Raw genomic sequence first — 20,348 nt, 5'->3', positions numbered from 1 at the left:
TTACAGGAAAAGGAGGGATTAACCATTTACTGGGTAAGGAGGGAATTACGCTACCCTTAGCTGTATGTTTATAAGAAGTTCACACAAGGAAGAACAAGCAGAGAAAAGAGGAATGAAATGAATGGTCTAGATACCCTGCACCAGCCTCGGCATAGCAGAGGGAAGCACATAACAAGGGGAGTGCTGACATTGATACTGTTCTCTTTCTTATGATCATGTGGTTTCTCTGTGCAAACATGGCTGGCCTGATTTTCAAGTGAATGAAACCCTCAGCTCCTGGTCTCCATTGCATCATTATTTGTGCCCGCAATTACTGTGATTGCTTGCGGGCTAAACTCCATTACTGTTTGTGCCTGCAATTACCATGACTCAGTAAATGATTAATACCCTGGGGAGCAAACAGCTGTGCATCTCTATCACTGCTATAGAAGGTGAACAATTTATGAATTTACCCTATATAAGCTTTATACAGAGTTAAATGGGTTTATTTGGGGTTCAGATCCCATTAGGAGCTGGGTGTCTGGGTGCTGGAGACAGGTGACCTGCTGAGATGTTTTTAGTTAAAGTCAGCAGTTTTGGGGGCATGGCCCAGACCCTGGGCCTGTGTTGCAGCACAACAAGGCTGGATTCTACGTCTGGCTCAACAAGACAAAATTCTGGAGTCCCAAGCTGGCAGGGAAAACAGGCTCAGAGGTAATTTCAGGACATCAGGTGACAGTCGCAAAGGGATCTCCGTGACCAAACCAATCATACCTAGTATCCTTTAATTGGTTTCGCTTTTGTAATCAAGGTGTCTGAGTAAGGGTGGAGTTATTCAAATCTCTGAACTGCCAACACTATATAACTTAATCAAGAGGCTTATCTCTAGATCCAACACTGGTGTTAGGAGGAGCCCAAGCATCATTATTTAGGATGAGTTGCAGCTCAGGGAGGAAGACAGAGTTCACTGTCGGGAGTGTTCTGGTGACTGGATCCAATCGAGGAATTGGCCTGGGACTTGTGAAGCAATTTCTAGAGCTACCAAATCCACCAGAATGGATCTTTGCCACCACCAGGGAGCTGGCTGGATCCCAAAGCAAGGTGAGGATGAAATCTGGTCTTTACAGGAAGGTTGAGCAGCAGATGGCCCAGAAACAGCGTGAGAATTGGGTTTCCCTGCAGTGCACGCTGCAAAGCCAGGATCAGATAAGGAGTGGGTTCCCTTTAAAAGCACTTCAGAGGCTCAAATGGAAAACTCAGAACTCACAGTAAAACTCGAATGCTAGTGTGTCTCAGCTCAGCAATAGAGAGGCAAGATGCTACCAATATTTTAACAAGGGGCTTGTTATAAAATGTTCCGCTGTGGCCTGTGATAAACCCCCTGCCCTAGATGTATCCAGAGAGGGCTGATTGTGTCAGAGACAGGACAGAGAAATCACCCTGGCCGCCTACATTTCTACATTTGTTTGACAGAAGCTGTGAACGAGCACCAGGGGATGGATCACTTGACGATTCCCTGTTCTGTTCACTCCCTCTGGGGCACCTGGCATTGGCCACTGTCGGCAGACAGGACACTGGGCTGGATGGACCTTTGGTCTGACCAAGTAGGGCCATTCTTATGTGATGGAATTGTAAGCACCAGGGCTTTTGTGACATCCCACTCTCACTGCAGAAGGCTGAGAGAAGCCTCTCTGAGGCACCTGGTTCACTCATCCACATGCCACTTGTTGTGGGACAGGGGAGTTCTGGGAATTGGCTTTTCCCAGCTCAGTCACCAGCACCTTCCTTGAGGGGTTCACCCACCCCCAGGCACTGCACCACATTCTCTATTGCAGATCCCAGACCTGCAGCTGAGGTCAGAGCTGTCCTAGACCCTGATTACCTTCCAGGATTTTTCTAACCAAATGAAAATGTTTCTCTTCCCAGGAGGTCGTAGAGCTGGCATTGAAGCATCCAAACCTGGTGGTGCTGGAGCTGGGTATGTAGCCATCTCTGCATCTACTTGTTCAGACAGGGGTGGGCTTGGGAGGAAGACAAGTAGCCCAATTCTCCATGGATAGCACAATGTGGTGCCACACTTGTGTTTGGTTGTGAAGCACTAACAGTTCAGAGTGGAGCACTTCACACCCACTCTGCCCCCGTGTAATGGCTAACCGCTAATAAAGTTACTCTTACTTCAAGTGGAAGAGACCCATGATTTTAGGGCTAAAGGTACAAACCCAGTGTGGGTCCTATGCCTTCTCCACTAAGTGTCCATTAAGTGTGCCCAAGGGACAGATATTTCCTCTCCTGCTAAATCTTGCAATGCCCCCATGGCATGTGTCCCTGTGCAACATTGTTTGCAGTTTCCTAGCCCAAAAATTCCAATAACCTCTCCCTGCATGCAGAGCCAGCAGCCATTTTGTTCTCAAAGGTTCAGCAGCTTGTTACCAAGGAGCGAGACACACTGTGCTCTCTCATTTGAATTTTGATTCTTTCTTATGGGTTTCCAGGATCTAAAATAAAAGCCACATTAGATTGAAAGCTGTGGGTTTCTATTTGGATCCAGAAAAAGTATAATGATGATGCTTGTGTTTGTGGTGCGCTTGCTGCTTGACTGAAGTATACCGTGTGCTCTGTTTGTTTGGGGGACCGTGTGCTGACCATGTGAGTGCTGAGCCTAGTGGCCTGCTAGGCAAGGCTGAGAGCTTCTTAACAAGGCTGTGATCCCTAAGCCTCCCTACAGGTTTTAGCACCTTTAGACGAGCGCTCCATTGCTCGCGGTACAAATTCGCTGGAGACCACTCTGTCACACACCAGTGCCCTTTTATTTCCCAGTCATTTCCCACACCCACATATATACAGCTATATCCAATTCAATACCAGTCAGATAGCCCCTTGGGAAACAGCTTGCTCTTACAGCAGCTGGGAGCAACAGGCCCTCACTCCTCACTTTCCTGTTCCCCCTCCTACTTCCTTCCTGCTAGCTTTAGAGGCCTTCCTCTCAGCAGGCTCACAGGTGATTGCTCTCGAGATCCTTTAAGAGCCACACCCTGCCAGCTCCAGCCAGTTCTCCTTGATGAGAGCTCTTCCAGCAGGTTCTGAGCTAACAGGGGCTGGTTCAGTGCCCCTTAGGCCAGGTCCCTGTTACAGCCCCCATCAAGTCTTAACTGCAGGGTGGGGCTACTCAGGGAGACCAGTGCTTTAAAAAGCCTGCTTCTAAGCAACCAGAGGAGCTAGTGAACAGGAGCAGTTACCAGGGGAGTTTTGCGAGGGAGTTCTCCAGGGGGAGCATGAGAAGGGGCTAGAATTCAACATTCTTTAAACTTAAAAGCCAAAACCACCCCCTTGATATAAACAAAACAACAACAAAGGGACCAGCTGCAGAAGTAAGAAGACAATGCAGGCAGAAAGGCAGAAGTCCAGCAACAGAGTGGGGGCTACCCGGTTTATTGCACCCAATGCAGCACGTATGATTACCTGCCCTGTGGGCAAGTGGCGTGTGTGTGCATTTGGTGCAAGGAGCTCCTGGCCCTCAGAGAATGTGTACAGGCTTTGGAGACCAGGGTGGCTGAACTGGAGGAGCTGAGAGAGACAGAGGTACACAGATAAAACTTTCAAGGACACAGTAGAACAGTCCCACCCCCTGGTCTGACAGCCTCTGTGCTGTTGAGGAGGATGAAAGTCCCAGGGAACGAGGACATCCAACTGGAGCAGAGGGAAATGATCCCATTGTTTGGACCCTCCTTCCAGATGATGTTGTGGCGTCCTCTCACACTGAGGATACCTCTCCGGGGGAGAGAACTCCAGCTATTAGAAAGACACAGGTATTAGTAATGGACGATTTGATCATTAGAAACATAGATAGCTGGGTTTGCAATGACCGGGAAAACTGCATGGTGACTTGCGTGCCTAGTGCGAAGGTTGCGGATCTCTCAAAACATCTGGATAGATGTTTGTGTAGTGCTGGGGAAGAGCCGGTGGTCATGGTACATGTAGGTACCAATGACACAAGGAAGGATAGAAGAGAGGTTCTGGAGGCCAAATTTAGGCTGCTAGTTAAGAGATTGAGGTCCAGGACTTCCATAGCAGCATTCTCTGAGATGCTCCCAGTTCCACACACAGAGCCAGTTAGACCGGCAGAACTGCAGAGTCTCAATGCATGGATGAGACGATGGTGCAGGGAGGAGGGGGTTAGCTTTATTAGGAACTGGGGAAACTTTTGCGAAAGGAGGAGCCTATACAAGAAGGATGGGCTCCACCTAAACCAAAATGGAACCAGACTGCTGGCACTTAACATTAAAAAGGTTGTAGAGCAATTTTTAATCTAAGGGCTGGGGAAAAGCCGGCAGGTGTGGAGGAGCACGTGGTTCAGACATCCCTTAGGGGAGGATCTATTAATAAAGAATATCTATGTCCAGGTGGAGACGAGAGGATGGAAAATGCTAAAATACAGGCAGGGTCTGATCAGAAACAGTCAAATAAAAAAGAGTCCCATTCAATTACATTGTGTAATGGCAGACAGCTAAAAGGGTACAAGTTTTTAAAGTACCCAAACACCAATGCTAAAAGTCTAAATAATAAAATGGGTGAACTAGAGTACCTTGTATTAAATGAGGATATTGATATAATAGGCAAGTAGGGGTCCCTCGCTCTCACCCTCGGAGGGAGGTCACTCCAGCTGGCCCCAGTCTGGTCCGGACCAGAGTCTATTGGGTAGCCGGGAGCCCACAACAGGGCTGGGTGAGCAACTGTCACTACCAGGCTTCGGCCTGGGCTGGGGTAGCTCAAGTAGTCCACAAACAGCCTGTCTTTAAAGGCAGGCCCTGGCCTGGGTGGAACCCAGGCAGCCAGCGAGCAAACAGTCTTGACAGGTTGACTTTGGCCTGAGGAGGGCTCAGGCAGCCAGCCAACAAACAGTCTCTCCAGATGAGTGATAAGGAAGCTCCCGTCCTGGGCTAGAACCTCCTTGCACCATGTAGGGGGTCAGCCACCTGGGGTGGGGTGGCAGGGCGATGCGGGCCCACCTTACTCCACCACATCCCAGCCCAGGGCCCTGGCAGTGGCAGGATTGGCTGCCCTTTCGTTGTTGGAGATCCAGCTGGAACACGCCAAATGAGCCATGCCAGGCTCTGCAGCCGGTTGCTCTGTGGCTGCCCCTGGGCTACTTCCTGCCTCCCCGGGGTTTAGTACCTGCAGCCTCCAGGCCTCTTCCAGCTCTTCCGAGTAAACCGCATCGGGTACTCCGGGCCAGTCCTCGTCCACGCCTGGGGATCAGGAACAGCCAGGCGCAGACTCCTCTCAGGGCCTCTGGAGAACAGGTCGAGTGTCCTTCTCCATCGCAACTCCATCCGTCCCCCAACTGTGCTGCAGGGCCGGCCTTTTATACTTCTGGCCAAAACCCGGTCCTTCCGGTGAGGGGGGCAGGGCGATCTAGGCTTCGCCCTCCAAGGGGCATATAGGGGTACCTCACTCTCCCGCTAGGAGGGAGGCTACTCAGCCTCACTACAAGGCATCACAGAATGGTGGAATGAGGATAATCAATGGGATACAGTAATACCAGGGTACAAAATATATCGAAAGGGCAGAACAGGTCATGCTGGTGACTGAGTGGCATTATATGTGAAAGAAAGTGTAGAATGAAATGAAGTAAAAATTGTTAATAACTCAAACTGTACCATAGAATCTCTATGGATAGAAATTCCATACTCTAATAATAAGAATATAATGGCGGGGATATATTACCAACCACCTGACCAGGATGGTGATAGTGACTGTGAAATGCTCAGGGAGATTATAGAGGCTAATAAAATAAAAAAGTCAATAATAATGAGGGATTTCAATTATCCCTATATTGACTAGGTACGTCACCTCAGGACAGGATGCAGAGATAAAGTTTCTTGACACCTTAAATGACTACTTCTTGAAGTAGCTGGTCCTGGAATCCACTAGAGGAGAGGCAGTTCTTGATTTAGTCCCAAGTGGAGCACAGGATCTGGTCCAAGAGGTGAATATAGCTGACCTGCTTGGTAATATATATGATAGTGATCTTAATATAATTAAATTAACTTTAATTTAATTTAATATCCTTGTGGCAGGAAAAACACCACAGTGGCCCAACACTGTAGCATTTAATTTCAGAAAGGGGAACTACACAAAAATGAGGAGGTTAGTTAAACAAATTAAAGGGTACAGCTCCAAAAGTGAAATCTCTGCAAGCTGCATGGAAACTTTTTAAAGACACCATAATAGAGGTTCAACTTAAATGTATACCCCAAATTTAAAAACATAGTAGGAGAACCAAAAAAGAGACACCATGGCTAAACAACAAAGTAAAAGAAGCAGTGAGAGACAAAAAGACATCCTTTAAAAAGTGAAAGTTAAATCCTAGGAGGAAAATAGAAAGAAGCATAAACACTGCCAAATGAAGTGTGAAAATACAAATAGGAAGGCCAACAAAGAATTTGAGGAACAGATATCCAAAGACTCAAAAAGTAATAGCAAAAAAATTTTTAAGTACATCAGAAGCAGGAAGCCTAGTAAACAACCGAGGTAGGGGGGGCGCGCCCACTGGACGATCGAGGTGCTTAAGGAGCACTCAAGGACCATAAGAACATTGCTGAGACACTAAATGAATTCTTTGCATTGGTCTTCACAGCTAAGGATATGAGGGAGATTCCCAACCCTGAGCCATTCTTTTTAGGTGACAGATCTGAGGAACTGCCCCAGATTGAGGTATCGTTAGAGGTGGTTTTGGAACAAATTGATAAATTAAACAGCCATAAGTCACGAAGGCCAGATGGTATCACCCAAGAGTTCTGAAGGAACTCAAATGTGAAATTGCAGAACTACTAACTGTAGTCTATAATTTATCATTTAAATCAGCTTCTGTACCAGATGACTGGAGGATAGCTAATGTGATGCCAATTTTTAAAAAGGGCTCCAGAGGTCATTTTGGCAATTACAGGCCTGTAAGCCTGACTTCAGTACCAGGCAAACTGGTTGAAACTATAATAAAGAACAATATTGTCAGACGTATAAATGAACATAATTTGTTGAAGAAGAATCAACATGGTTTTAATAAAGGGAAAGCATGCCTCACCAATCTACTAGAATACTTTGAGGGGGTCAACAAGCATGTGGACAAGGGGATCCAGTGGACATAGTGTACTTAGAATTTCAGAAAGCTTTGACAAGGTCCCTCACCAAAGATTCTTACATAAAGTAAGCTTCCATGGGATAAGAGGGAAGGTGCTCTTCTGGATTCAGTTGAAAGAGATTAAGCAATTTTTTTAAAAAATGTCAAGGGATTTCCTCCTGCCCCTGGAATCAGAGGCAGCGTGGGAGAGTTCCTAGAGGAGCCTGAGGGAGATACAAGCAAGTGAGCGAGGCTGCTTTCATTGGCCAACTGAAGACAGGGTCAACAGCTGAATGGGCTGGTAGAACTGATAGACAGGGCAGAGCTGCTATAGGAAGGATGTTTCTGAATCCCCTGTGCTGTCTGTAGATGTCACAGATCCAAACAGCATAAAGGCAGCTGCGCAGAAAGTGGAGGAGCATGTGCAAGGACATGGACTGAATCTCCTGATAAACAACGCTGGCATCGCACGGGTGACCACCATGGAGAATGAGAACGCTGAGACCATGGGAATTGTATACCTAACTAACACAGTTGGGCCCCTGCTGGTGAGCCAGGTAAGAACATACCTGACAACCAGGAAACTCCTTTGACACTGAGCCAAGTCTGCCCTGAAACAAGATGAGACACTTGGCTCGGGCAAATTTTTGACTCATTTTTCAAAAACAAGGTGATCTGCATTTTCAGACTCAGAGGAGACTCTGTAACATCCCCTAACACTGGCCACCAGCAGGATTTGAACCTTGATCACCAAAGCACAGTTTTCTACCCCTTGGGCTAATGAAATAACTCCACTAGCTGGTTGCAGGAGTAGGTTGTTATCCCCTGATGTTTCAGTCAGTATAATCACATGTTCTCTTCTGGTTCAAAGGCTGTACCAGAAAGCCATGCAGCCATAAGAGTGAGGGCCAGATTGTGCCCTGCCTCCTCGTGATGGTGGGAGAGGGATAACTCAGTGGTTTGAGCATTGGCCTCCTAAACCCAGGGTTGTGAGCTCAATCTTTGAGGAGGCCATTCAGGGATCTGGGGCAAAAATCTGTCAGGGATGGTACTTGGTCCTGCTATGAAGGCAGATGACTGGACACGATGACCTTTCAAGGTGCCTTCCAGCTCTATGAGATAGGCATATCTCCATCTTAAAAATGCTTCTACCCAGAGGCTGGGCACAGGCCCAGACCATGTGCTCTTGGAGCACATGGATTGTGCAGGGCTTACCTCTAGGAATGAGCAGAGCAGGCTCCCTAAAGGAAGAGCACACTCTGACCCATAGAGGAGTTTCCCAATCATCATATTCCCAAGAACTATTGGATGCACCAACCTGCCTGAATCAGACTCCACCTTGAGAGCCTCCCTCTCCCTGACCCTTAACATCACTGATGGGTTCCTTCCCTGGTACAGCAGTGTCACCTCTGTCATAACACAGTCATCGGTATGTCCCTCAGGAGTTCCTGCCATTGCTGAAGAAGGCGGCCCAGCAGAGCACCCAGACCGGGCTGAGCTGCAGCAAGGCCGCCATTCTCAACATGTCCAGCACAACTGCTTCCATAGAAGTAGTTCCAGTGTGGGTATTCCGGAAAATACCCAGCTACCGCTGCAGCAAGGTACCATACAGGACCCCTCTCACTCCCTTCCAGAATAACTAGCCCCGACCTTGTATCAATGCAGGTGCCTCCTCTGCTGTTCCTTCTGAACACCTCGGACTCCCCTGCCAGCTTCCCTGCAGAGCTCTAGCCCCCTACCACCCAGCTTCTTGCTACAGATTTAAAGATACAGTGCATGTGTCCATGCATCTCCCCCTTTACAGTCAACCTTTAGCCAGAATTACTCTTTAACAACAAACCAGAGATCGGGATGTGTTACCAGCTTCCAAGCTCATCCAGCTTTGGTCGCCATTGGGCAGTGAGGAAGGTTGTGTTCAGTGGGATCCTCTCCCCTCTGTCAGAGTGCCCGGAATGTTATTGCTACAAGGGTAACAAGAATTCAGCTGGGTTTGGAACCAGCTGCTGGTGCCATCCGTTCCTTGTGTACTGAACCCCTCGATGAGTCTCAGCCGTGTAGGATCTCAAGGTACAGATACAGCCAATGCCAACAGCTGGGCTTAGCCAAGGATTTTCCTCCTTTCGTTTCATCAGGATTGGGTCTCCTGGTTTCCACTTTTCTAAGCATTCCAGGTTATAAAAAGATAAAACCAGAGATTTCTGGGATTTGGTATCTCAGAGCCTTGCACCCTTTACTCAGGGGCAGCAAAGATTGAAGATTTATTGTGAGGCGGGAAGTTTTCTTTTCATCTGTTGCTAGAGTTGCCATCCCTCCAGGATGGGCCTGGAGTCTCTCAGAACCAGCATCGATCTTCCAGTGACTATTGAAAGCAATCCTGGAGATTTTAATGGGATCTTTTAAGAAAATGACATCATATTATGTTGGGGCGGGGGAGATCTCACAGAATAGCTTCACTAAGAGTTGTAACCTTATCTGTCACCCCAAGCACCTGAACTGGGTTTGTCCATTGAGTGAAGTGGGAGCTGCCCTTTAGTTCAGCAGTACTGCTTATGTATGAAGCTCCTTACATTCCGCCCAGTGCTATTTATCTCCTCTCCTGTCAGCCCAGATGACTCCACCCTTGCATATCAGTACTGTGGGATCAGGGGTCATGTTCTGTCCTGTGCTCTTATCTCTGCTCATGGAGTGTCCCACCCACAGGCTGCTCTGAACATGATCACCAAGTGCCTGTCCTTGGAGTACAAAGACTGTGGGATTCTCTGCACTTCTATCCATCCTGGCTGGGTGAAAACCAGAATGGGAACAGAAGCGGTATGGTTCATAACACGTTTATAATCCCTTGGTTAGGGTGACTGGCCACTTCCATCCACAGTTGCTATATCCATAACCATATCTCCAGTTTAACATGGCTTTTGTTTGGGAATTTGGTTTGGTTTGTTAAATTACTAGAATTTTCATATATAAACATAAACCCAGAGAAGGTCACCCTGTGATGAGATTTCTATGATTTGAAGATATGTATCCACCTGACATCTTCTTGTCATTTTACCTCTGATGGCCAGATTCACCAGTACACTCTGCCTGCTTTACCCCACTTGGGAGCAGCACAAAGCAGACAAAGCATACTGGCCTGTTTGCCCCAGATCCTGACCGCTGCGTTTCCTTGCAAAGCCCAGTTTCCCCCTCTCCTCTAAACAACCCACAGCACAGTGTGCAAGAGCCAGAGGGTTGACCACAAAGGCCCAGATCCTCAGAGGTATTTGAGCACCTAACTCCCACTGACTTCTATAGCTGCAATTTCCTGGCGAAAGTCCAATGTGGGGGCGAAGTACATTCAGCTGAGCTAAACTCCCTCTGCAGTTTAATCTGGACAGAGTGGGCCTGATTTGCCACTGCCCTGCACCTTGCACATTTGTACCAGTGCAAAGTGGGCATTAATAACTACCACATCAGAACACTAACATTGCACCCCCTCTTTGCCCAGGTGTGACCGTGTTCTTACTGACGCAGTTAAGGATTGTCACGTGCCACGCCAGAAGTGATCCATAAATAGTGTATACAAAATTAGTCATACTGCTTTACTGCAAAGGCCTTTAATGCTTTGGGATGATTCTATGGGACGGATCCAAACCCCACTCACAGCTATGGGGTTTTGATAAGACTCTATAAATGCACAAGTGTGAGGAACATCAACTCTCATTTTAGTACATTATTATTTATTAGTGTATTTTGGTAGCACAGAGCCCACAGCCCCATTGTGGTAAGCGTTGTACAACTATCTGCAAAGACAACTTAGCCTGAAGACCCTACTGAAGCTAAGAGGATGATATGTTGAGGGAGGAGACTTGATCCTGAATACACCCACTGCTAGGAACATAGTAACTGTAATGAGTTCCCCCCGGGGTGCAACCTGGAACTGGGGTACCACTGAGCCTCTGACCCACCAGCCTGGGCTCCCTCTCACACTGTGCTGCTGTGACAAGTTGAAAAGCCCTCCAGCCTGCACTTTCACCAGCATTCACACAGGTAGGGACACACCCAGCTGCAGTCACAGGCAGGGTCTCTAACCAGCAGCTTCCCAGCCTAGGCCCCAGGCAGTACATCCTGCCCTGGTCAAATTTGGCCACTATATGGGTTAAGCACTCAGTCTGCCTCTCTCTCAATGTGAAGAGGACCATGCACACTGGTGGAAACCAAGCTGAGATTTTCCCCAGACACCTTAGTCAAATGCACAGTCGTTTGGATTAAACATAAAACAAGTTTATTAACTACAAAATGATAGACTTTTTAAGTGATAAGTGATAGCAAACAGCTCAAAGCAGATTACCTAGTAAATAAACAAAACTGCAAACTGAGCTTAATATACAGTACTAGAAAGGTAGGATATGAATTAGCAAATTCTCACCCTGCATGATAAACAGGTTGGCAGATTCCTACGGCATAAGCTGCCTTGGCTTTGCAGCTTGGATTTCCCAAGTTTTCATACACAGGCTAGAAATCTCTCAAGCCTGGGAACCATCATTTCCTCCCTGTTCAGTCTTTGTTCCTCAGGTGTTCCCAGGTGTGTTGTCAGGAGAGTGAGGTCCCATCATGATCTCACTTTGTCCCTTTTATATCTGCTTCCCACTTGCTGGAAAGCTCTTCTGCTGTGATCTGGGTCAAACAGTTCCTATTCTGTCATGCTGTCTCAGAGGTTTCTTTTGTTCACAGTTCCTGGGGTAATCCTTGTGCTTGTGTCCATTTCCTCAGTAAGCCATTAAGATTGTCTGGCCTTTCTACTATTGCAGCTGAAACGCTGCTTGTGGATATTTTCAACCTCACAACGTTTCAGCAACACATACACAGCCAAACTTTGTAACTTCACATATGACAATAGCACGTACGCTCTAACGAGATATTAACATCTAGAGGATCAAGACTTAGAATAATAAGAATCACAAAGCATACTTAGTACTAAACATATCCTGATTACATGACAGTGGTGAATATTGGGATGCCAGGGTGTCACAGCAACAATGGCCTGAAAGATGCAGTTTTGCCCTACCTAACAGCGTCACTTTAACCCTACAGGCCCTACAGACCGTGGAGGAAACCACTAAAGCAATCCTGAAGATGCTTTCCACGTTCTCTGAGAAGGAGAATGGTTCCTTCATGGGCTGGGACGGACAAATCTATCCCTGGTGAGACATGAGTTTTCCAGGTGTGATTAGATCATAGAGGTGTCTGCAGTGTTACCTGTACCTGACACTCCAATAAACAACCTGAGCTGAATTACAACCTATTTCTTGAGCCTTTCTCCTCTGCTGCTCCCTCATACAGATGGGAGATCAATTCAATACTGCTGTGCTGTTACTAACCCATCTAGAGACTGAACATTCAGGTACCTCAGGCGGGTACAGCTAGTCCTAGAGGTGGGCAAGAAGGGCAGTTGCCCTCAGTACTAACTTCCAGGGGGCACAAAACTGCTCTTTTTTTTTTTGGCTCCCCTCCAACTGGCTGGTGCTCTGTGTGTGTGTGTGTGCGTGCGTGCGCGCGCACACTTATGTGCTCGCTTGGTTTCTCAGGAGTAGGTGGGGTCAAAAATATTGGAAACATTTTCTGGCCTGGCTGGCAAAACAGCTAGGGCCACTCCTAACCTTGGGCCCAGGGGTGGAAAACATGAATTGCAGGCCCGTCATTGTGGATGACACATGAGTGCCATACCATATGAGTGTGTCTGTGTGATGGCCCCGCTCTGCACAATGAACCGCGGACAGGTCACAAACAATTACACAGAGAGAATGTTTGTCGAGTCTGCATTTTGCTGAGAAACCAAAGATCCCAGTCCCACTGCATCAGTACTGGGATGACTCACTGCACACCACGGAGAGCTGCATGGGTTGCTCTTCTAGCAAGGATCTAGGAGTTCTAGCCAATCACTTTTGTTTGCTGGCTCGAGTAGGAAATGTGTGCAAGCTCATGGTCAAGTTTCTTCTATGGCCGTTGGGGCATGTGGTGAGAGGATTCCCATTTCAGCCATCCTAAACTGGGAGGAGTTGACACTATACTGGGAGGAGTGGTAGATACGCTGGAGGGTAGGGATAGCATAGAGAGGTACCTAGACAAAATTAGAGAATTGGCCCAAAAGAAATCTGATGAAGTTCAACAAGGACAAGTGCAGAGTCCTGCACTTAGGACAGAAGAATCCCATGCACTGCTACAGACTAGGGACCGAATGGCTAGGCAGCAGTTCTGCAGAAAAGAACCTAGGGGTTACATTGGACGAGAAGCTGGATATGAGTCATAAGAACATAAGAATGGCCATACCGGGTCAGACCAAAGCTCCATCCAGCCCAGCATCCTGTCTGCCAACAGCGACCAATGCCAGGTGCCCCAGAGGGAGTAGACCTAACATGTAATGACCAAGTGATCTCTCTCCTGCCATCCATCTCCATCCTCTGACAAACAGAGGCTAAGGACACCATTCCTTACCCATCCTGGCTAATAGCCATTTATGGACTTAACCACCATGAATTTATCCAGTTCCCTTTTAAACGCTGTTATAGTCCTAACCTTCACAACCTCCTCAGGTAAGGAGTTCCATGGGCTGACTGTGAGCTGCGTGAAGAAGAACTTCCTTGTATTTGTTTTAAACCTGCTGCCTATTAATTTCATTTGGTGACCCCTAGTTCTTGTATTATGGGAATAAGTAAATAACTTTTCCTTATCCACTTTCTCCACATCACTCATGATTTTATAGACCTCTATCATATCCCCCCTTAGTCTCCTCTTTTCCAAACGGAAGAGTCCTAGCCTCTTTAATTTCTCCTCATATGGGACCCATTCCAAACCCCTAATCATTTTAGTTGCCCTTTTCTGAACCTTTTCTAGTGCCAGTATATCTTTTTTAAAATGAGGACACCACATCTGTATGCAGTATTCGCGATGTGGTAATTGGCTGAGCCATAACCAGTGGGCGGGGCATTCACTCAGGCCAGGGCTTTATAAAGCTGCACACAAGCGACCAGGGAGCTTAGCGACCAGGAGCTGCTAACAGAGAGTTTCGCAAGAGAGTTCGGAAGGGGAGTAGGAAGGGAGTGGGGGTCCCTTGTCGGTCTCATCTGTGACCCATTGGTCCCCTGAACTTATAAACCAAGCCACATCCAAAATCTTTCTGTTTAAAGCAGAGCAGAGCGGACAGGGAGCTGCAGACGGGAATTTGAGAGAGTTTGACAGAGGGAGGCTTACGATGGTTAGAAGGACCCGCAACATCCGTGGCAGCACTGCTTCTGTCTCCTCCACTTGTGCCTGTAGCCAGACAGAGCACCAAAGCATGGACGCTTTTACCCAGATTCTGGTGTGGGTTTACAAAGACTGTAACTTGCAATTTTCACTTACAGATATCCAGGCTGGGGGTGGCATCCAATGTTAAAGGTGCCTACTGGTGGAATCTCTCAGGCAGCAGGTGGGAGAGCTACAGGAGGAGGTGGCTAGGCTGAGGAACATCCGTATCCATGAGCAATTCCTGGACAGTATCCATGTGGAGACAGCTGATGTAGCTGTCCCAGTTCACAGTACTACTGACACACCAGTGGAGGAGGAGATGGCTCAGGGTGGACACTTGCAGCTGGTTACTTCTGGCAGCAGGCAGTGCTCCACCCCTGCTGCGAACCCTCCTGCTGTGGTAATAGATAACCGTTATGCTCTTCTTGATACACCGAGAGAAGGAATCACCCCCAACAGTTAAGGAGGGGAAGCCTCATACTCCTAAGGCTGGGAGGTCTGCTGCCACCACTGATAATAAGAAACGTAGGGTAGTGGTGGTTGGAGAGTCTCTGCTGAGGGGGACGGAGACACCCATCTGTCGCCCTGACCGTTTATCCCGGGAGGTATGCAGCCTGCCAGGGACCCGTATCCGAGATGTTACAGAGGCATTGTCGAGGATTATCCAGCCTTCTGACTACTACCCCATGCTACTCATCCATGTGGGCACAAATGATAGTGTGAGGTGTGACACTGAGCAGATCAAGAGTGACTACAGGGCTCTGGGAGTACGGGTTAAGGAGTTTGGAGTGCAGGTGGTATTCTCTTCGATTCTTCCTGTCGAAGGTAGGGGCCTGGACAGAGATAGATGCATTGTGGAGGTGAATGCCTGGCTGCGAAGATGGTGTCGCCAGGAGGGCTTTGGCTTCCTCGACCATGGGATGCTATTCGAGGAAGAACAGCTAGGCAGAGATGGCATTCACCTTTCGAGGAGAGGAAAGGCCTTATTTGCGCACAGACTGGCTAACCTAGTAAGGAGGGCTTTAAACTAGGTTCGACGGGGATAGGTGAGCAAACCCCACAGGTAAGTGGGGAACAAGACCTGGGAGATGGGTTGGAAACAGGAGGGAGTATGGGCTATAATGGCAGAGAGAAAGGAGGATCAGGGCAAAGCTGGGAGGCAAGATCAAACCAGTATCTTAGATGCCTATATACAAATGCAAGAAGTATGGGTAATAAGCAAGAAGAACTGGAAGTGCTAATAAATAAATACTACTATGACATTGTTGGCATTACTGAAACTTGGTGGGATAATACACACGACTGGAATGTTGGCGTGGATGGGTATAGTTTGCTCAGGAAGGATAGATGGGAAAAAGGGAGGAGGTGTTGCCTTATATATTAAAAATGTACACACTTGGACTGAGGTGGAGATGGACATAGGAGATGGAAGTGTTGAGAGTCTCTGGGTTAGGCTAAAAGGGGTAAAAAACACGGGTGATGTCATGCTGGGAGTCTACTACAGGCCACCTAATCAGGTGGAAGAGGTGGATGAGGCTTTTTTCAAACAACTAACAAAATCATCCAAAGCCCAAGATTTGGTGGTGATGGGGGACTTCAACTATCCAGATATATGTTCGGAAAATAACACCGAGGGGCACAGACTATCCAATAAGTTCCTGGACTGCATTGCAGACAACGTTTTATTTCAGAAAGTTGAAAAAGCTACTAGGGGGGAAGCTGTTCTAGACTTGATTTTAACAAATAGGGAGGAACTCGTTGAGAATTTGAAAGTAGAAGGAAGCTTGGGTGAAAGTGATCATGATGTAACCCTTCTACCCCTCTGAGTTGGCAGCAACAAGGGCCGGGTTCAGTATCCAGGGGTTCCGTTTCAGTAACACAATGCATAACTGGCTCTAGCCCCCACCCAGTGACCTGGGACACTCACATACCACACCCCCCTGGGTGCCTCTAGGAGGCAATACTTCCCCTCTCGCAAGGACGGTGTCTGAGTGTAGCAAAATCTTTTTAATAAAGGAAGGAATCAATGCGGCATCCCATTGGAGAAACGCCACAAACAGGGTTATAACACAAACCATAAACAAAAACCCACCTCCAAGTACGTTTGGCACTGTCCTTTTTCCCCTTAGGGTTTTAAGTCCAATCACCCCAAAGTCCAACAACCCAAAAGTCTCTGGTCAATGCCACCCCAGAGTTTGAGAGTTTATCTGTAGAAGTCCCTCCCCGCAGCCTGGGTAGAAAGGGGCACCTTATGTGGTCCGGGGCCAACTGCCCTGCCTCTCCGTGGGTTCTGCTTCTGCCTTCTCCACGAACTGCTCCGCTTTACCAGCTGCTCCACTCTGCTCCTCCAGCCATCCTCAGAAACTGCTCCACTCCACCAGCTGCTCTGCTCCATGAGCTGCTCTGCAAACTGCTCGGCTCCGCTCGCTCTGTGGGCCGCTCCACCCATCCCACAGCTACTCCGCTCTGCCAGCCGCTCCGCTGCCACCAGCTGTCCCGTGATCCGCTCCAGCCGTCCCCACAACTGCTCCACTCCACTAGCTGCTCTGTTCCACAGTATAACTTCAGGCTCCCCCACTAGATAGCATAGTACTCAGTGCTCTCAGCTCAGTTATTTCAGCTCTTTAGTGATTTCAACTCTTAGTGATCTCAGCTCTTAGTGGGGGAGCCCCAGTGCTAGTGCACCATTTGCCCAAAGTGAGTTCAGCTCAGCAACCTGTATTTAGATTCTTGAGGGAATAAAAAAAAATCAACTCTGACATTCCACAGTGGAGAGAGGAGAGGGTAGAACTGGTGCTTCTGGCTCCACAAGGAGACTACACCACCAGGCACAGATACCTGTTCCCAGCCTCTCTCCATTCACTGGGTTTTGGAACCCATGTCCCTTGTCTAGCACATACCACTCAACTGAGGGGGAGTCATGTGTCACCAAGCAGTCCCACAGCTCGGCAGTCTGGGATAGGGTAGGCGTGCCTATGCAAATACACTCTCTGACATTCTTTCCACCAGATGTCAGGGTAGAGCTTATCCTGACTCTGCTTACAATGAAATCATAGAGTTTGCAATTCTAAGGAAGGGCAGAAGGGAATACAGAAAAATAGAGACAATAGATTTCAGGAAGGTGGATTTTGGTAAGCTCAGAGAGCTGAAAGGTAAGGTCACATGGGAATCAAGACTGAGGGGAAAAACAACTGAGGAGAGCTGGCAGTTTTTCAAAGGGACGCTATTAAGGGCCCAAAAGCAAGCTATTCCAATGGTTAGGAAAGATAGAAAATGTGGCAAAAGACCACCTTGGCTTAACCACGAGATCTTGCGTGACCTACAAAATAAAAAGGTGTCATATAAAAAAATGTCAGATTACAAAGGATGAATATAGGCATATAACACAGAAATGCAGAGGCAAGATTAGAAAGGCAAAGGCACAAAATGAGCTCAAACTAACTATGGGAATAAAGGGAAACAAGAAGACTTTTTATCAATACATTGGAAGCAAGAGGAAGACCAAGGATAGGGTAGGCCCACTACTCAGTGAGGAGGGGGAGACAGTAACGGGAGACTTGGAAATGGCAGAGATGCTTAATGACTTCTTTGTTTCGGTCTTCACTGAGAAGTCTGAAGGAATGTCTAATATAGTGAATGCTTACGGGAAGAGGGTAGGTTTAGAAGATAAAATAAAAAAAGAGCAAGTAAAAAAACACTTAGAAAAGTTAGATGCCTGCAAGTCACCAGGGCCTGATGAAATGCATCCTAGAATACTCAAGGAGTTAATAGAGGAGGTATCTGAGCCTCTAGCTATTATCTTTGGGAAATCATGGGAGACGGGAGAGATTCCAGAAGACTGGAAAAGGGCAAATATAGTGCCCATCTGTAAAAAGGGAAATAAAAACAACCCAGGAAACTACAGACCAGTTAGTTTAACTTCTGTGCCAGGGAAGATAATGGAGCAAGTAATTAAAGAAATGATCTGCAAACACGTGGAAGGTTGTAAGGTGATAGGGAATAGCCAGAATGGATTTGTAAAGAACAAATTGTGTCAAACTAATCTGATAGCATTCTTTGATAGGATAACGAGCCTTGTTGATAAGGGAGAAGCGGTGGATGTGATATACCTAGACTTTAGTAAGGCATTTGATACGGATGATATTCTTATAGATAAACTAGGAAAGTACAATTTAGATGGGGCTACTATAAGGTGAGTGCATAACTGGCTGGATAACCGTACTCAGAGAGTAGTTATTAATGGCTCCCAATCCTGCTGGAAAGGTATAACAAGTGGGGTTCCGCGGGGGTCTGTTTTGGAACCGGCTCTGTTCAATATCTTCATCAATGATTTAGATGTTGGCATAGAAAGTACGCTTATTAAGTTTGTGGACGATACCAAACCGGGAGGGATTGCAATTGCTTTGGAGGACAGGGACAAAATTCAAAAAGATCTGAACAAATTGGAGAAATGGTCTGAGGTAAACAGGATGAAGTTCAATAAAGATAAATGCAAAGTGCTCCACTTAGGAAGGAACAATCAGTTTCACACATACAGAATGGGAAGAGACTGTCTAGGAAGGAGTATGGCAGAAAGCGATCTAGGCGTCATAGTGGACCACAAGCTAAATATGAGTCAACAGTGTGATACTGTTGTAAAAAAAGCAAGTGTGATTCTGGGATGCATTAACAGGTGTGTTGTAAACAAGACACGAGAAGTCATTCTTCCGCTTTACTCTGTGCTGGTTAGGCCTCAACTGGAGTATTGTGTCCAGTTCTGGGCACCGCATTTCAAGAAAGATGTGGAGAAATTGGAGAGGGTCCAGAGAAGAGCAACAAGAATGAATAAAGGTCTTGAGAACATGACCTCTGAAGAAAGGCTGAAGGAATTGGGTTTGTTTAGTTTGGAAAAGAGAAGACTGAGAGGGGACATGATAGCACTTTTCTGGTATCTAAAAGGGTGTCATCAGGAGGAGGGAGAAAACTTGTTCACCTTAGCCTCCAATGATAGAACAAGAAGCAATGGGCTTAAACTGCAGCAAGGGAGATTTAGGTTGGACATTAGGAAAAAGTTCCTAACTGTCAGGGTAGTTAAACACTGGAATAGATTGCCTAGGGAAGCTGTGGAATCTCCATCTCTGGAGATATTTAAGAGTAGGTTAGATAAATGTCTATTAGAGATGGTCTAGACAGTATTTGGTCCTGCCATGAGGGCAGGGGACTGGACTTGATGACCTCTCGAGGTCCCTTCCATTCCTAGAGTCTATGAGTCTATGTGGGCGTACCATGGATTTATATCAGGGCAATAATATATTCTCAATCTTATTCTCTATCCACTTTTTAATGATTCCTAACATCCTGTCTGCTTTTTTGTCCGCCTCTGCACACTGCATGGACATCTTCAGAGAACTATCCACGGTGACTCCAAGATCTTTTTCCTGTTTTGTTGTAGCTAACTTAGCCCCCATCATATTGTATGTATAGTTGGTGTTATTTTTTCCAATGTGCATTACTTTACATTTATCCACATTAAATTTCATTTGCCATCTTGTTGCCCAATCACTTAGTTTTGTGAGATCTTTTTGAAGTTCTTCACAGTCTGCTTTAGTCTTAACTATCTTCAGCCATTTAGTATCATCTGCAAACTTTGCCACCTCACTTTCTCCAGGTCAATAATGAATAAGTTGAATAGGATTGGTCCTAGGACTGACCCTTGGGGAACACTACTAGTTACCCCTCTCCATTCTGAGAATTTACCTTTTATTCCTACCCTTTGTTCTCTGTCCTTTAACCCGTTCTCAATCCATGAAAGGACCTTCTCTTTTATCCCATGACCGCTTAATTTACTTAAGAGCCTTTGGTGAGGGACCTTGTCAAAAGCTTTCTGAAAATCTAAGTACACTATGTCCACTGGATCCCCCTTGTCCACATGTTTGTTGACCTCTTCAAAGAACTCTAATAGATTAGTAAGACACAATTTCCCTTTACAGAAATCATGTTGACTGTTGCT

At 46.9% G+C, this 20,348-nt stretch overlaps 1 protein-coding gene across 1 annotated transcript; it reads left to right on the top strand.

The window, feature by feature from the left end:
• The first annotated feature begins 912 nt into the window (after window positions 1-912).
• Window positions 913-12,331, top strand: LOC115660479 (uncharacterized oxidoreductase C663.09c-like). The gene is made up of 6 exons (XM_030581949.1): window positions 913-1,080; window positions 1,906-1,957; window positions 7,466-7,653; window positions 8,539-8,697; window positions 9,797-9,907; window positions 12,167-12,331. Exons 1-6 carry the CDS (start codon window positions 913-915, stop codon window positions 12,278-12,280), a joined length of 792 nt encoding a protein of 263 aa, XP_030437809.1. The 3' UTR covers window positions 12,281-12,331.
• Window positions 12,332-20,348: the final 8,017 nt, after the last annotated feature.

This window comes from Gopherus evgoodei, chromosome 12, assembly GCF_007399415.2.
Source record: "Gopherus evgoodei ecotype Sinaloan lineage chromosome 12, rGopEvg1_v1.p, whole genome shotgun sequence".
Lineage (NCBI taxonomy): Eukaryota > Metazoa > Chordata > Testudines > Testudinidae > Gopherus > Gopherus evgoodei.
Note: the sequence above shows the minus strand (reverse complement) of the source record. Positions and strands in the feature narration are given on the sequence as shown.

Excerpts from the sequence above, each read along its gene's own strand:
- LOC115660479 (XM_030581949.1), top strand. The coding sequence starts at position 913 with ATGAGTTGCAGCTCAGGGAGGAAGACAGAGTTCACTGTCGGGAGTGTT. Across the intron at positions 7,654-8,538 it reads GGCCCCTGCTGGTGAGCCAG|GAGTTCCTGCCATTGCTGAA; the intron begins GTAAGAACATAC and ends TATGTCCCTCAG. Across the intron at positions 8,698-9,796 it reads CCAGCTACCGCTGCAGCAAG|GCTGCTCTGAACATGATCAC; the intron begins GTACCATACAGG and ends TCCCACCCACAG.